The sequence below is a fragment of the Leucopleurus acutus genome, assembly GCF_964270905.1.
Source record: "Leucopleurus acutus genome assembly, chromosome: 14".
Classification (NCBI taxonomy): domain Eukaryota; kingdom Metazoa; phylum Chordata; class Mammalia; order Artiodactyla; family Delphinidae; genus Leucopleurus; species Leucopleurus acutus.
In genome coordinates, this window is record NC_139156.1 from 84,341,904 (window position 1) to 84,355,962 (window position 14,059).

The window sequence follows — 14,059 nt, forward strand, 5'->3', positions numbered from 1 at the left end:
AGTGCAAATACATGACTTGTAATTTTTCAAAACGCAACTTACCAGAAGTTAAGGAGTATTTTTATGTGTTCTAGAGTAATTTAGTTTAGTAGAACAAATTCTACTTGTTTCTTGGCTTGAAGTTGTGCTGTTTAATTTTTCTCTCTTGGGCTATTGGGACTATCAGGACCCTTTATAGTTTCTGAAAACCACATATGTAAACTATCAAAGAAGTAAAAATAATAGTATATATTTAATTTCCCAAAACAGTTGCATTAGATACAGTGTATCTTGTTTTCATTTAGCTTTACCAGACCTTCATAAATTTAGAACTGCTGCCAGGACACAGCCCACTGTGGGTGTAGGATGTGGGGATGCAGACGTTTCCTCATGTGTAGTTTTCAGAACGGAGACACAGGTTGAGAACAGAGAAACCTGCTTAGGACTGGCTGTGCCGAGGCAGACCAGACCCTGGGCGCCTCCCCTGGTGCTGTCATGCTAACGCAGCTCGATTCCCGTGGGGCCTGTGAGATGCAGCTCTCACCCTCCTTCTGGGCCCCTCCCCACCATAGCTCCAAATGATGCGGTCATCGCTCTTTTGAATACTCTTGTTCTGGTGATCCGTTCACCGCGTCTGGGTGGGCCTCTTCTGTTTAAGGAGCGTGTGTGTCTCCCTGATGCTTATTGTTCCTCCTCGGTCGATTGCTCCTTTTGGCCAGAGCTGCAACCTCGGCTCCTGTTTGCAGTGAACAGCCTCATGAGTTCTTTTACCAGACGATTACTGACGCAAAGCTCAGGTAGCTTCATTCTGGATTTTTTGAAATCATAAACGTATTGCCCTGTATATACTCGCATAAAAATTTGTCGATTAAAAAAAAAATTCTGTTTATTTATTTATTTATTTTGGCTGCACCGGGTCTTGGTTGCAGCACATGGGACCTTCTTTGAGGCATGTGGATCTTCTGTTGCGGCACACATGCTTCTCTCTAGTTGTAGCACACGGGTTTTCTCTTCTCTAGTTGTGGCGCACAGGCTCCAGAGTGTGTGGGCTCTGTAGTTTGTGGCATGCAGGCTCTCTAGCTGAGGTACGTGAGCTCAGTAGTTGCGGCGCGTGGGCTTAGCTGCCCCGCGGCATGTGCGATCTTAGTTCCCCAACCAGGGATCGAACCTGCGTCCCCTGCATTGGAAGGCGAATTCTTTACCACTGGACCACCAGCAAAGTCCCTGTCAAACTTTTACTGATTTGCAGAATTGGTTATCTTCCTATCATCTTTACTACCTAAAATACCTTCATGTTTTTTTAATCAGGAAGATTTTTTTTTTATAAAGATGTCAAATGAAACTGGTCCAAGCACCACTCCCTGAGGAATCCTCTGTTAGCTGTGTCTCTGGGCCTCAGGGGGCACCCGTTACCCCACAGCGGTCCAGTCTTTAGAGTGACTTCAGTGTTGAGCCTCATCTGGATGTGGCCGTCTCTCCCTCCCTACCTGGTGCGGAGGGCAAGAGACTGCATTCTCTGCGGCCTCAGTCGCTTCCTTCTTACGTGTCATCAGTAGCTCTTTAGGTCACTGCCAGTATGTTTGGATGTGGGCCAGTGTCCTTGAATTCTTCTCGGGAATTCAGGTAGAAGTGATAAGGGCCGGGGAGCTGGAGGAAGAGAACAGTGGAGAAGGGAAATGAGAGCCGCGTTAGGACTGCTTGGTTTGAAGTGCATGTTGTCCAGCCACTAGCTCCGTTTATTATTTTTAGTTGTCAGTAGAGGGTGCTTGCCACCCTTTTAATATTTCTGAGACTTGAACCGAGAGTTGCTAAAAATGCTACTAAATATTTTAGAAGGGTTGAGATTAGAGACCATTTAATTGGTTGGGGGCAACAACTTTGATAGACTTAAGAGGACCATATACACTTTAAGATGGAAAAAGGTTTGTTTTTCACATATACAGCAGCTTGAATATACAGCAGCAGTTCTATGATTGGTTATTAAAATTAAAAACAAAATGTTTTTCCTCTGTACAAAAGTAAGCTTTAAAGAACAGATTAGATCAGGGGTTGGCAACCTTTCCTGTGAAGGTTCCAAAACTTTTATATTTTCAGGCTTTGGGGACCATGTGGTCTTCACTGCAGCTCTTTTACTCTATCAGTGGTAGCATTAAAGCATCCATAGACAACACATAACAAGTGGCGTGGCTGCATGGCAGGAAAGCTTCATTTACAAAGCCTCAACCTGGGCTCAGTTTAGTCTGAGAGCTGCACTTTGCCAATCCCTGTAATTGATGATTTGTTGGTCTTTTTAAGTCAGATTTGTTGAGTTATATTTTACATATAGAAAATACCTTGCACCCTTTTTAATGTATAATTTGGTGAGTTTTGACAAACGCGTAGTCATTTAACTAGAACCGCAATCAAGATACAGAACAGTTCTATCACTGCAAAATTTCCTTGGTACTCTTTTGTCAACCCCTCTCTCCACCTGCGGCTCCTGGCAACCATTGATGTATTTTCTGTCCTTATAGTATAAATGGAATCATAGGGTATAAAGCCTTTTGAGTCTGGCTTCTTTCACTTAGCATAATGCATTTGATATTCATTCAGTGGTTTCTTCCTTTTTACTGCTGAGTAGTAGTTCATTGTATAGATTTACCAGGATTTGTTTATCTATTCAGCAGTTGAAGGATGTTGGGTTGTTTCCAGTTTTCGGCAATCATGAGTAAAGCCACTATAAGGTCCCAGTCTCTAGCACTGGGCTTGCTAGGTCATACGGGAAATGCGTGTTTAACTCTTCAAGACATTGCCAGACTGTTTTCCCAAGAGACAATAGATCTTTCTTTCTCACTAATTAGCGATGGTCTCCTGATTTTGTCAGCGGCATGGCACCTGGCAGACAAGCCCTGTCTCGTCTATTACTCGCTGGTAACAGTAGAAGATAACGGCTACCAAATGTCAGATGCAGTGACTGTGGAAGTCACTCAGTATAACCCACCTTTTCAGGTAAGGTTTCCATCTGTAAGTTAAAGTACAAAGTGACAGTAACATGCTGAGTTCTTTTCCTAACCATTGCAGGGTCAGATTCTTTGAGAAATTCATCTGCAGAGCTTGGAAGTACATTTTATTTTATTTTATTTAAATCTCTTTATTGCTTTATTGTTATTATTTTTGGCAGCTTGCGGGATTTTAGTTCCCCGACCAGAGATTGAACTTGGGCCCTTGGCAGAGAAAGTGCAGAGTCCTAACCACTGAACTGCCAAGGAGTTCCTGGAAATACACTTTAAATAGCTAGTTTTTAGGCATTGCATTCTGTTTGCCATCTCATACTCAGTCCTTTATTCAGCCTTAGCTAAAGAGAAGTGAGAGTGGGAGCCCCTCACAGCGAGGAGCGTGCCTCTCCTGCCGTAGCTCTGTGAAGGGGTCTTCATTTCAGTATCGCTGAGAAGGAAAACATTGATGATGAACTGCAGAGTGAAAAATAAGGAAGAAACCTGACATGAACTGGGCTTTGGTTTTGAGCCCTATATACTACAGAAAAATCCCATTTTTCCTCAAAGTAGGATTATATTTGTAGGTAACCACATTCTATACTTGTCAAATTTCATGTGAACGATTAAAAGGCAAGCTCTCTAATTTTAAGCTTCTTAATAGCAATTGAACATTGTTGAATAAGTATGATGTTTTTGAGGAAAGGCCTTAACTGCTGTAAATTCATTTCATTTAATCTTGTATAGTATCTAATTCTGTTGAACTCTCACTCTTAATATGATTTGTGTAGCTGAGTGCCGTAAGGAAATCTTTTAGTTTGGTCTTTTATTTCAAACAGAAATAAACCTTATGTGTTCTGATTATACAAGAAAAATATGCTCAGTGTTTAAATTTTTCAGACAGTGGGAAAGGGTATAAAGAAGACAATTTGAGAATAAAAAAATTCCATGTTTATGTTATGTTTGTAAAATTCTTTTAATAAACGGAATATCCTTTTTAGCTTTCGCTAATTTTATGATTTAATTAGGTCTTATTTCTATTTTTAATTTCATATATGATCAAATTAACTCAGTTTTCTTGTGCTTGATATCTGGACAGTGAAGAAAAAGACAATATTTATCAGGGGTCGTTTATAAATAAATTTGTCAATTCTAAAATAAATAATGAACTAATCCTTTTATTTTCTTCCTCACATTTGTTACAGGCGGTTAGTTAAAATCTTATCGCCATGGAAACATTTTCAAACTTTGCTAATTATTTGCAACTCAGCAAATGGTCTCTCTAATTGATGTTTATAAACTTATTGTCATGTTTTGTAAATCATCTGATGGATAGTGTTTAGGTTTTCACAAGGATAATCAACAAATTATTTTATCATTTTTATGAGCGTACAAAAGTGTGAATTACAAAATCATACAAACAAGTATTTTTGTTTCAATTCTGTTTAAATGTAATCTTAAATTTAATTTTCAGTCTGAAGACTTGATTATGTGTCAGTTGATGGTCCCAAACTTTTCAAACCAGACTGCCTATCTGTATACTGAAAGTGCTGTCTACGTGTGCTCCACAGGAACTGGGAAGTTTTCTCTTCCTCGGGAGAAAATCGTCTTCAATACGCAAGGTAGGGTAGTGGTTTTAGAAAACAGGATTAGGGAACTCGTTAGTCATTCTGAGCAGTTTTTGTTCTCTTTCCATAAACTTTGCTTCAACCATGATGCCTGTGACATTCAATACCACGCCTACAGTAGCTGAAAAACTGGAAGGGTGGTAGAGTTCCCAAACTGATACATTTATGGGCAAAAAATAGTAACGTTTTTCCCAGAAGAGGCCAAGAAGAAAAGAACTGATGCTAACAGAAGTAATTGCTTGTTCCTGGTCAGTAAGAGTGACTTATTCTGAGCTGATGTTCTTTAAATGTTTGTCCAGACCCCTGGGTAAGAAGAATCCCAGGTGCTGGACTCATGCAAGGGGGCTGGAACTGGGGGGGAGGTGTGGGTGATGGGGGGAGCCAGCCAGGAGTGAAAAACACCAAGCAGACAGTCTCATCAGGGTCTTTATCTTAAGGGGCAAAGGGCAAAATCCATGTGAGGCAGCAGGATGGACCCTCAATTCTCTAGTCCCAGCACCAGAGCCTTGACTGGGTGAGTGGGATGCTGTTAAGAATCCAAGAGAGCTTAAACCTTTTCCTTCCGCACTGGCTTACTCAGTAAGTCAAGGTAGGGTTGGCAAGCTGTACTCTGAGTCTTGCAGCAGGGATGATTTTCTCATTTGGTGCTCTGTACCCACTACTCTTGCAAGGCACAGTGAAGGACACAGCCTACCACTCCAGATAGCGGGGAGCCTTGACTTTTGACGCGGGATTACAGAGTAGGAGTAACACGGCGAAGGATATCACCAGGATTTTCTGCTGGGAGGTGGATTTAGGAAAGTACTTTTTGGTTATGTCTATCTGATCGCGTATTTTTCTTTCTCTTAGGAGATAGTATTTTAGGAGCTGGTTCCTGTGGGGGCGTTCCTATCCTTTTTTCTAGAAACAGTGGATTGGTGTCTATTACTTCAAGGGAAAATGTGTCCGTATTGGCAGAAGACCTTGAAGATTCCCTGGCATCTTCAGTTGCTGGACCAGGCAATGAGGTAACGTGGTTCCATAAGATTTTTTTTTTTTTAAAGTATAGTTGATTTAAAGTGTAGCTGATTTGCGAAGGATTTAACGATTTTTATCAGGGTGCTTCCCACAAATGTTTAAAAGTCAGACCCTTTTAAAAGAGTTGTGATGAAGACATTAGTTCTTTTATCTCTCTCATCTCTTTTGTCCTCTTATTCAGAAGTGACTACTTGTAAGTCCTTCAGCTGTTTTTTTTGGTGTTTGCCTCCACATTTCTAAGTAATATGCGTGTATTGCTGTCTCTCATTCACTAATTCTCATCGTCTGTAGATCTCCTGTTGGAGGATGAGGACTTGGGTAACCTACATTCCTCTCTGCGTTTATCACCCCAGTGTACATTTTTTCCATTATAAGGGCTATGTGAATGTTGTTTATAGTCCAGAGTGAAGCAGTGTGCTGATTACATTTCCTTTAGTGTACAACTTTGTGCGATTCTTGGAGTGGACTAATTTCATATTTGCTTACTTTTCTTTGATATATGGCTTAATCTTCCCACACCCTCCAGCAGCTGCGTAGGCGCCTTTCCGTAAAGCTTTGCCCAGGGTCACGTCTCTAGAGAAGCCCCTTGCCTGCTGTCTGCCTGGAACTTCCCTATTTCTTGTCCTCAGGGCCTGTCCCCGCACTGCACGGGTTTGCCTGGCCTCTTCCCTGCTCTGTCACTTGCTGCTCCTCCCTTCTGGTTTCCATCTTTGTGTGTTGCAGTTGCAACCGCAGATGTGTGGTGGTTGTGTTTCTTTTTCTTCTGGGATGATTTTTGAGGGGAGAGTGGGGGAAAAAACATCATTTTTTTTCCCTGTCATCTTGAATTCTGAAATACCCTGATCCGTAAAAAAGATTTTTATCATTCTTTTACAGGAGGCTAAAAATTAACACTGTTTGGGGTAATTTCCATTTGAATAGTATGTAAAATATATAGACTGTGTAATTCAAAATGAAAATGATTTGATACAGGTTCAACAGAAAGTAACTTTTTTTTTTACGTTTTTTCTTTTGTAATCATGTGGTTTTCATAATACTGCTGTGTGTTAAGATTGAAATCAACCATTATGCTTAGAAATACACTTTGTGATGAGTTGTATAAGGGTAAGCCTCTAAGAAGGTTGTGTTGTGATGAAATCTGCAAATGATTTTACTCACAATATAATTTCTGACTTATATATACATTTTCTATAGGACTTTAGTGGATCATTTGGTGTGTTTTATCTTGTTTCAATAAATGTCTTAAGTATCAATATATAAACAGTTGGTATAGAGAGTACGGCAAACAGCTGTGTGTCTGTACTGTTGCTCTCATAGGTGGGTCCAGTGTTTAGTCCAATAACTAAGAATATTCTTATACCTTCACCTCTAAATTATAGTTTGGTATTTTACAGAGTGTGGTTTTTGACACCTCTACCAAGAATGAAACTATTGCCCAGGAAGATAAAACCAAATTGCTAAAAGCTGCTTTTCTGCAATATTGCAGGTATGACAAGTCTTTAAAATTACTGCCCTTTTGATGTCTGAGGACACATGTTACTGACATATGCTGCTTATTTGTTGACTAGTGGGAACGAGTTGGAGGAGTGAAGCCATCCAGGAGAAGATGTTTTTCTGAGCTTTAGCACTTTAACAAACTCTTGTTCTGAACTTGGTAGCCGCGGGAGGGTTCCAGCTAGGCTGGGAGAAACCTGGTGTAACACAGCCTCTCCACTCGATGGAAACAATGTCCCACTAGAAATGGTGGTCATGAAGGCAGCTTGCAGGCATGCTTTATGTATAATGTGAAGGCAGTGAAGTTGCATACAAAGGGTTATCATCGCTGTTGTAAAGGAATTAGTCTTGGCCTGTTGGTTGAGTTCTGCTGTGTAGAAATCACCATAGAACTCAGTGGCTTATTTAATACAGCTTCTGGCCCTGCGTCTGGCTGTTTGGGGCTGTGCTGGGGTGGCAGTTTTCCTGGTCCTGCCTGGGCTCGCGCATGGTCTGTGGTCAGCAGCCAGCTGTCTGGTTACACTTGCTCCCATCTGGGGACCCTGGCTGGTCAGCTCTGTCTGCCTCATGTGGCATCTTCCTCTAGCAGGCTACCCTGGCCTGCTCACAAACCTCAGGGCTCTGGAAGTGGAAGAGAGGAAGCCTCGCTGCACAAGTGCTCTTCGAGTTTCTGCTTGGTCACATTTGCTAATATCCCGTTGGCCCCAGCGAGTCCCGGGGTGAGGCCCCGTGGAAGGCTGCTCGCAGGAGGGTGTGCGCGGGGTGGAGGAAACAACTGCACTCGCTCTGTCGCACTTGCTGACCCTATACAGTCATTTCAGTTTGTCGTGCACACACATTCTGCACGTTCTGTATCTGGTACCTTCCATTCATATTGGAATGAATACTCGGGAAAATTGTGATCCAGCCCTTGCTCTGTCCCGATTAACTGTGTGAGACTTTGGACAGATTGCTTAATGTCTCTGGAATTGGGGTTTAGCAGATCTTTGTTTTGAAGAAATAGTCAGACTTTACCGCCTCCATTTTTGCCGCTCTCAGCTCACGGTCCCGTAATTCCACTCCTAGTGGCGTCTGGTGCGTGGAGGCTCCCTCTCACAGAAGGGACACACTTGAGACTTTGCAGTGCATTCACAGTTTGAAAATTCTGTGCCATCGTACTGATGGTCTACTGAGCTTAATTTCCTGTCCAGAAGAGGGCACCAGTGTTTTGTTTCTGTTTTTAAATAGTATTCTTTTAGTCTTGTTCTGTTGCATGGTGTTCAGTCTGACTGCCAAGATTTGGATTAATACTCTGATTCTATCTTGTATAAATTTATCCTTTAATTAACAGTTCTGTCAGACTTGTGGCATCTCAACATTTAAATGGTAATGGAGTCACTGTGCTAGTTTCCTGTGCCTGCTGTAGTGAATTGCCACAAACTGGGTGGCTTAAAACAATAGAAATTTATTCTGTCACAGTTCTAGAGGCCAGACGTCCAAAAGAACGGTGGCAGCAGGGCCGTGTACCCTCTGAAGGCTCTGGGGAAGGGTCTTCGCTAGCCTCTCCCTTAGCTCCTGGTGATTGCGGGCAGTTGTTGGCTTTCCTTGGCCACATACGCATCCCTCCAGCTGTCTGTATTGGCATATGGCCTTCTTCGCTGTGCATCTGTCTTCACGTGTCCTGATGATGACACCAGTCATTGGGTTTAGGGCCCACCCTAATCCAGTATGACCTCAGCATGAACTTAGCTGATCGTATCTTCGAAAACCTTATGTCCAAATAAGATCACGTACTGAGGTTCTGGGTGGACTTGGATTTGGGGGAACACTATTCAACCCAGTATAGTCATTTCTAAATGTTTTACTGGGGAAGGTGATTAAGTATGAAAAGGGGTCCCTGACCTCAAGTGCTCAGAGCGTAGTAACCTTAGGACCGGTGTTATTGGGCTTCTGACACAACTGTGTTATCCTGTTTAGCATCAAGTACCATGAGGTTAACAAGAAGTCATTTCTGGGGTGGTGTCAGCCAATGGTCTAAAAAAATTAGCCTCTTCACAAATGGGATCATGGAACCTTTAAAGCAGCATTTCTCAGCCTTCTCACTACTGACATTTGAGGCCAGATGGTCTTTGTTGCGGGGCCGTCCTGTGCACTGTAGGGTGTTTAGCAGCATCTCTGGCCTCTTCCCATTTGATGCCAGTAGCATCCTTCCCCCCAGACCGTGACAACCAGAATTATTTTCAGGGGGTCAAAGCTGGTGGATAGAACTCTAAACTATTATCCATTCAGTTTTTTGCTAAGGTAATATTACTATTTTTATAGCATGGTTTCTTTGAAATTAATTTTTATATTATTTTGATTTTACTTAATATAAATATAAAATCTTTTGTTCGTGAGAGTTTTAAGAAACTTAGTCTTTTGATTAAAATAGTTCATTATTGAGTGATCATGCTATGGTCCACTTTGTATTCCCATGACCTCTAGCATAACTAGGTTTCCGGCTTCAACCTTGCCTTTAACACTTCGCGGCAGTTTTTCTGTGTTTCTCTGGTCAGCTCTGTCTCCTCTTCTGCAGAGACCATTTCAACCCTTTCCTCGCCTCGCTACCTTCCCATTTCTCTGCCCCTTTCCCCCCCAAGCAGCTGACTCAGGCTCCTGTTGCACAGAGATAGTAGAAGCCATCAGAGGACAACTCCCTGTACTTAGCGCCCACAAACTTACCTGCATCCCGGCTCCTCTTCCCTTTCCCTCCCTGGGGAGGAGGAAGAGGTGTTCTTCTTCCTAAGGCCAGTCTCTCTGTTCTGAGTGCCATTGTGTCCTGTTTCCCTTGAGACTGTACTCTCTCAGTTACTCCCCTTCTGCATCTTTGACCTTGTGCTGGCCTCTTCTCATCAGCTGTTAATCATATTTAATCTGCCATTTTTAAAAAAGACCAGTCTTTGATTTGTTGTCCCCCTTTGAGCTAGCACCTCTTCTGTTTGTTCCTGTTTACAGCTAAACTGCCTGAGACGTCGTCTCCAGTTGTTATCGTCTTCCATATTTTTCTCTTTCTACTCCCTGTGCCATCTTTCCTCCTTCCTTGGCTTCATTTGCTGAAGAAGCACAGCCCTACCTTGCTCTGGGCCATTACATACAAATGAAGAATGTTCAGAAGCAGTTGTGTGTTCCACAGGAACCTAGCTGTAACACATGTGAAACTGTGCTTGTCTTCTCCAGAGCTTATTCTTTCTTTCCTAGCCCCTGTTCCAGTGGCAGGTCCTAGCAGCCACAGTCAGTTGTTCAGTCATCCTTACGCATCAGACCCAGCCGATGGCCAGAATTTCCCTCCTGTGTCTCTTTCTCAAAGCTGTCTGCCTGTCTCCTTCGCTGCTGCAACTGCTGCTGATGGAAACTCCCGTCCTCTCTTGCCTGGATAGATTTCTGCAGTAACTTCCTCACTGGATTTTTCTCCCTCCTGTCTGATCCCTCATCTCCATAGCATAGTTAGAATGATCTTTTTAAAATAGAACAGATCGCGACATTTCCTTCTAAGCTCAAACTCTGTCACGTGCTTTACGAGACCTTCTGTGCTCTGTCCTTTGTTTCTAAGAGGTCTGCCTTGGACCCTTCTTCCCTCTCTCCTCACTGGGTGATCTTCTCTCCCCCAGGGCTTCCGTTCTCTGCTGGGATGCAGGCGTACTTCTTAGAGGTGTGCCTTGTGCTCTCTCTGCCGCTGTGTGCCCCTCCCACACTCACCCCCACCCCCCTGCACCTCTTCCTCCAGGAAGTGTTCCCTGCCCGTCGGGGGTTTTGGTTTTCCCTCTGTGTGCTATGTGGCCTCTGTTCTTTCCCTGTCTAGTGTGTGTGTGTAACTGCTTCTTTAATTATCTGACTCCTCATGCCACTGTATACTTTGTGAAGTCTTAGGACTGTGTTCTGATGTTTTGTTTATTGTTCTGTCTCCAGAACCTGCATATTATCAGTGTTCAACACATATTTGTTGAATTAATGAATGCATAATTGTCTCCCTTTTAAATAAATGATATTAGAAGTAATAAACTTTGGGCTAACATATGGGACTTTTAATTTCACAATTAACTTTTTCATGATGAGTTTAATACTTTTACTTTTTTTTAAAATTTTTATTGGGGTATAATTGCTTTACAATGGTGTGTTAGTTTCTGCTTTGTAACAAAGTGAATCAGCTATACATATACATATATCCCTATATCTCCTAATACTTTTACTTTTGTTTTCTGATTTTATTTCAGAAAAGATTTAGGTCATGCTCAAATGATAGTTGATGAGCTGTTTTCCTCTCACTCTGATTCGGATTCCAATTGTGAACTAGACAGAGCTGTTACCCAAATCAGCGTGGACCTGGTGGACGACTACCCTGCTTCTGATCCACGGTGGGCTGAGTCTGTCCCCGAGGGTAAGAGCGTCCTAATTTTAATGTTATGGAGAAGAACATTCTGGTTCTTTTGTTCAAGCGTTTCTCAGTGCATATTTTTTATTTTCTGAAACAATTTAATATTAATTCAGTATTTTATAAAAGTTGTAACTTTCCTTATAGTAGATTTTTTTTTTTTTTTGCGGTACGCGGGCCTCTCACTGTTATGGCCTCACCTGTTGCGGAGCACAGGCTCCGGACGCGCAGGCTCAGCGGCCATGGCTCACGGGCCCAGCTGCTCCGCGGCATGTGGAATCTTCCCGGACAGGGGCACGAACCCATGTCCCCTGCATCAGCAGGTGGACTCTCAACCACTGCGCCACCAGGGAAGCCCATAGTAGATTTTTAAAAGGGCTCAGAACAGGGAGCTCCTGGATGGTCTTAGTGGTTAGGATTCGGAGCTTTCACTGCCATGGCCCGGGTTTAGTCCCTGGTCGGGGAACAGAGATCCCGCAAGCTGTGCGTCATGGACAAAATAAGAAAAAAAGAAAAAACACCTCATCTATTTTACATACATACAGGCATACATACATAAAGGGCTCAAGACAGGTCTACATAGTAGAATAGAAACGGAGGAAACATTGGAGCAAATCCTACATGTTCTGTCTGAACAGATTAATCAGCCCTACTTAGCGTTCTCAGCATTTTATTTCTAAAAGGAAATTGGTGGCATAGGTAGGCATTTGACACTTGCCCCAAATTAAATGATAATTTTAGCATAACTACTGAATTTGGCTAATGGAAATTATGTGCTTCTCTAAGAGCAGCAGTGGTCAGATCTCAGCCTGTAGAAGTGGGCATGTGTCCTCCTGTTCGGCCTGGGTGACTGTCCGTCTTACCCTCCACGCAGCATCGGGGCACTCAGGGGTCCCCAAGGACCATGTAACTGTCACAAACATCCTTTCAATCCCTAATTTCCTGCCTAGCAAGTAATTCTCATTAGAGTCTTAGGAAGAAAACATCAGTGCTCACCTTCTTTCTTTGACTGTTTTGAGCTGTCAAGCTTAGAATGATACAAGTGATTAAACTAATAATAACATATTTGTGTTTTGAATAAATGCGGTATGAATTGTATCAAACCCCCAAAAGTTTCGTCTAAATTTTTAACCTCTTGGGTAATGTAATTAATAATTGCATTGAAAGGTTAGTACTTTCCTTTTGTATAGATTTTTCTTAACTTCTAATAGCAGTACTTTCTGTCAAGCCAGTGTATTATGTTTTTGTCTTGTTATTGTGTTTCACCAGAAGCACCTGGGTTCAGCAATACATCTTTGATTATTCTCCACCAACTCGAAGACAAGATGAAAGCCCATTCTTTCCTTATGGACTTCATTCACCAAGTAGGCATCCCAGTCGCTGTGAACAGGGATGGCCGGACACCTGGCTTTACTGTGCCCTTTGTGGCTCTCTCCAGGACAGTGGGAGACCCTTTCTCACTAATTCTGAGGTGTTTCATTGGGTGGGACATGACTAGTGTTGCCCATTTTCTTTGCTGACTTAAGTAAATAATTCCAGGGCTGTGTGGAGGCCTGTAACTACAAGAAGCAAAGCTGCATTGAAAATAGGATAAAAAGAAGAAAAATAGTGTATTTCAGCAGAAATGTTATTTCAGCTTTTCTTGTTACATCCTATGATACCCTGCTTTTCATTCGGATTTCCTGTGTGCTTTTATATAAAACTTAGGTTTTCCCGAGTTGATTTTGTATTATTAGAAAGACAGTGAAGAATCTGAAGGCGGTGACAGGTTTTTCTATGTGGATGTTTAATTTCGAGGTGCCATTAGCATCAAATACTCATATAAAGTATTCTTTTTTTTAAGGGGTAAGGGAATTCCCATTTATATTGAGCCTAATAATAGAAAATGTTTTTGCTGCTAGACAGAGTTGTTACACAAAATCACCCATCCTTACCTTGTTGATCAGTTGTGGCTCCCAGGCATAATCCAAAAGAATTAATTTAAATCCATTTTTGCACACTTTTTCCCAGAATCAGTATGCCTCCCTGTTAAAAGAGACTGAAGTCAGTGCCACCTAATAGAACCTTCTGTGGTGATGGGACTGCCCTGTGGCTGTGCCGCCCAGCGTGGCAGCCTCAGTCCTGTGTGGCTGCTGAACACTTGAAATTGCTGCTGCAGCTGAGGAACTGAAGTTTTCTAAATTTAAATTTAATTAACTTAAAGTCACCACTTTGCTGGATAGTGGCTACCTTATTGGACAGTGTGGTTCTAGAGGATTCCAGAAATACCTTGGTTGTTTCTAATACCTCACTCTGCTTCAGTTTTGTTTTTTTTTTTTGTGATACGCGGGCCTCTCACTGTTGTGGCCTCTCCGGTTGCGGAGCACAGGCTCCGGAAGTGCAGGCTCAGCAGCCATAGCTCACGGGCCCAGCCGCTCCGCGGCATGTGGGATCTTCCCGGACCGGGGCACGAACCCGCGTCCCCTGCATCGGCAGGCGGACTCTCAACCACTGCGCCACCAGGGAAGCCCTCTGCTTCAGTTTTAATGCACAGTCTGGCTCCAGTCTGCTCTTACTGTCTGGGCAAGAGAACCTTATTTGTT

General features: G+C 42.6%; 1 protein-coding gene across 4 annotated transcripts in view; it reads left to right on the forward strand.

Moving 5' to 3' along the window:
* Positions 1-14,059, forward strand: part of NUP133 (nucleoporin 133) — a gene marked incomplete at its 5' end in the record, with an annotated part of 57,360 nt that overhangs the window by 16,689 nt on the left and 26,612 nt on the right. For all 4 annotated transcript variants that reach the window (XM_082855231.1, XM_082855232.1, XM_082855233.1 and 1 more), the window contains 6 exons: positions 2,820-2,967; positions 4,426-4,573; positions 5,429-5,586; positions 6,991-7,082; positions 11,320-11,483; positions 12,747-12,841. In XM_082855231.1, coding sequence (XP_082711357.1) covers positions 2,820-2,967; positions 4,426-4,573; positions 5,429-5,586; positions 6,991-7,082; positions 11,320-11,483; positions 12,747-12,841 — 805 coding nt within the window. The remainder of the gene's footprint in view (positions 1-2,819; positions 2,968-4,425; positions 4,574-5,428; positions 5,587-6,990; positions 7,083-11,319; positions 11,484-12,746; positions 12,842-14,059) is intronic.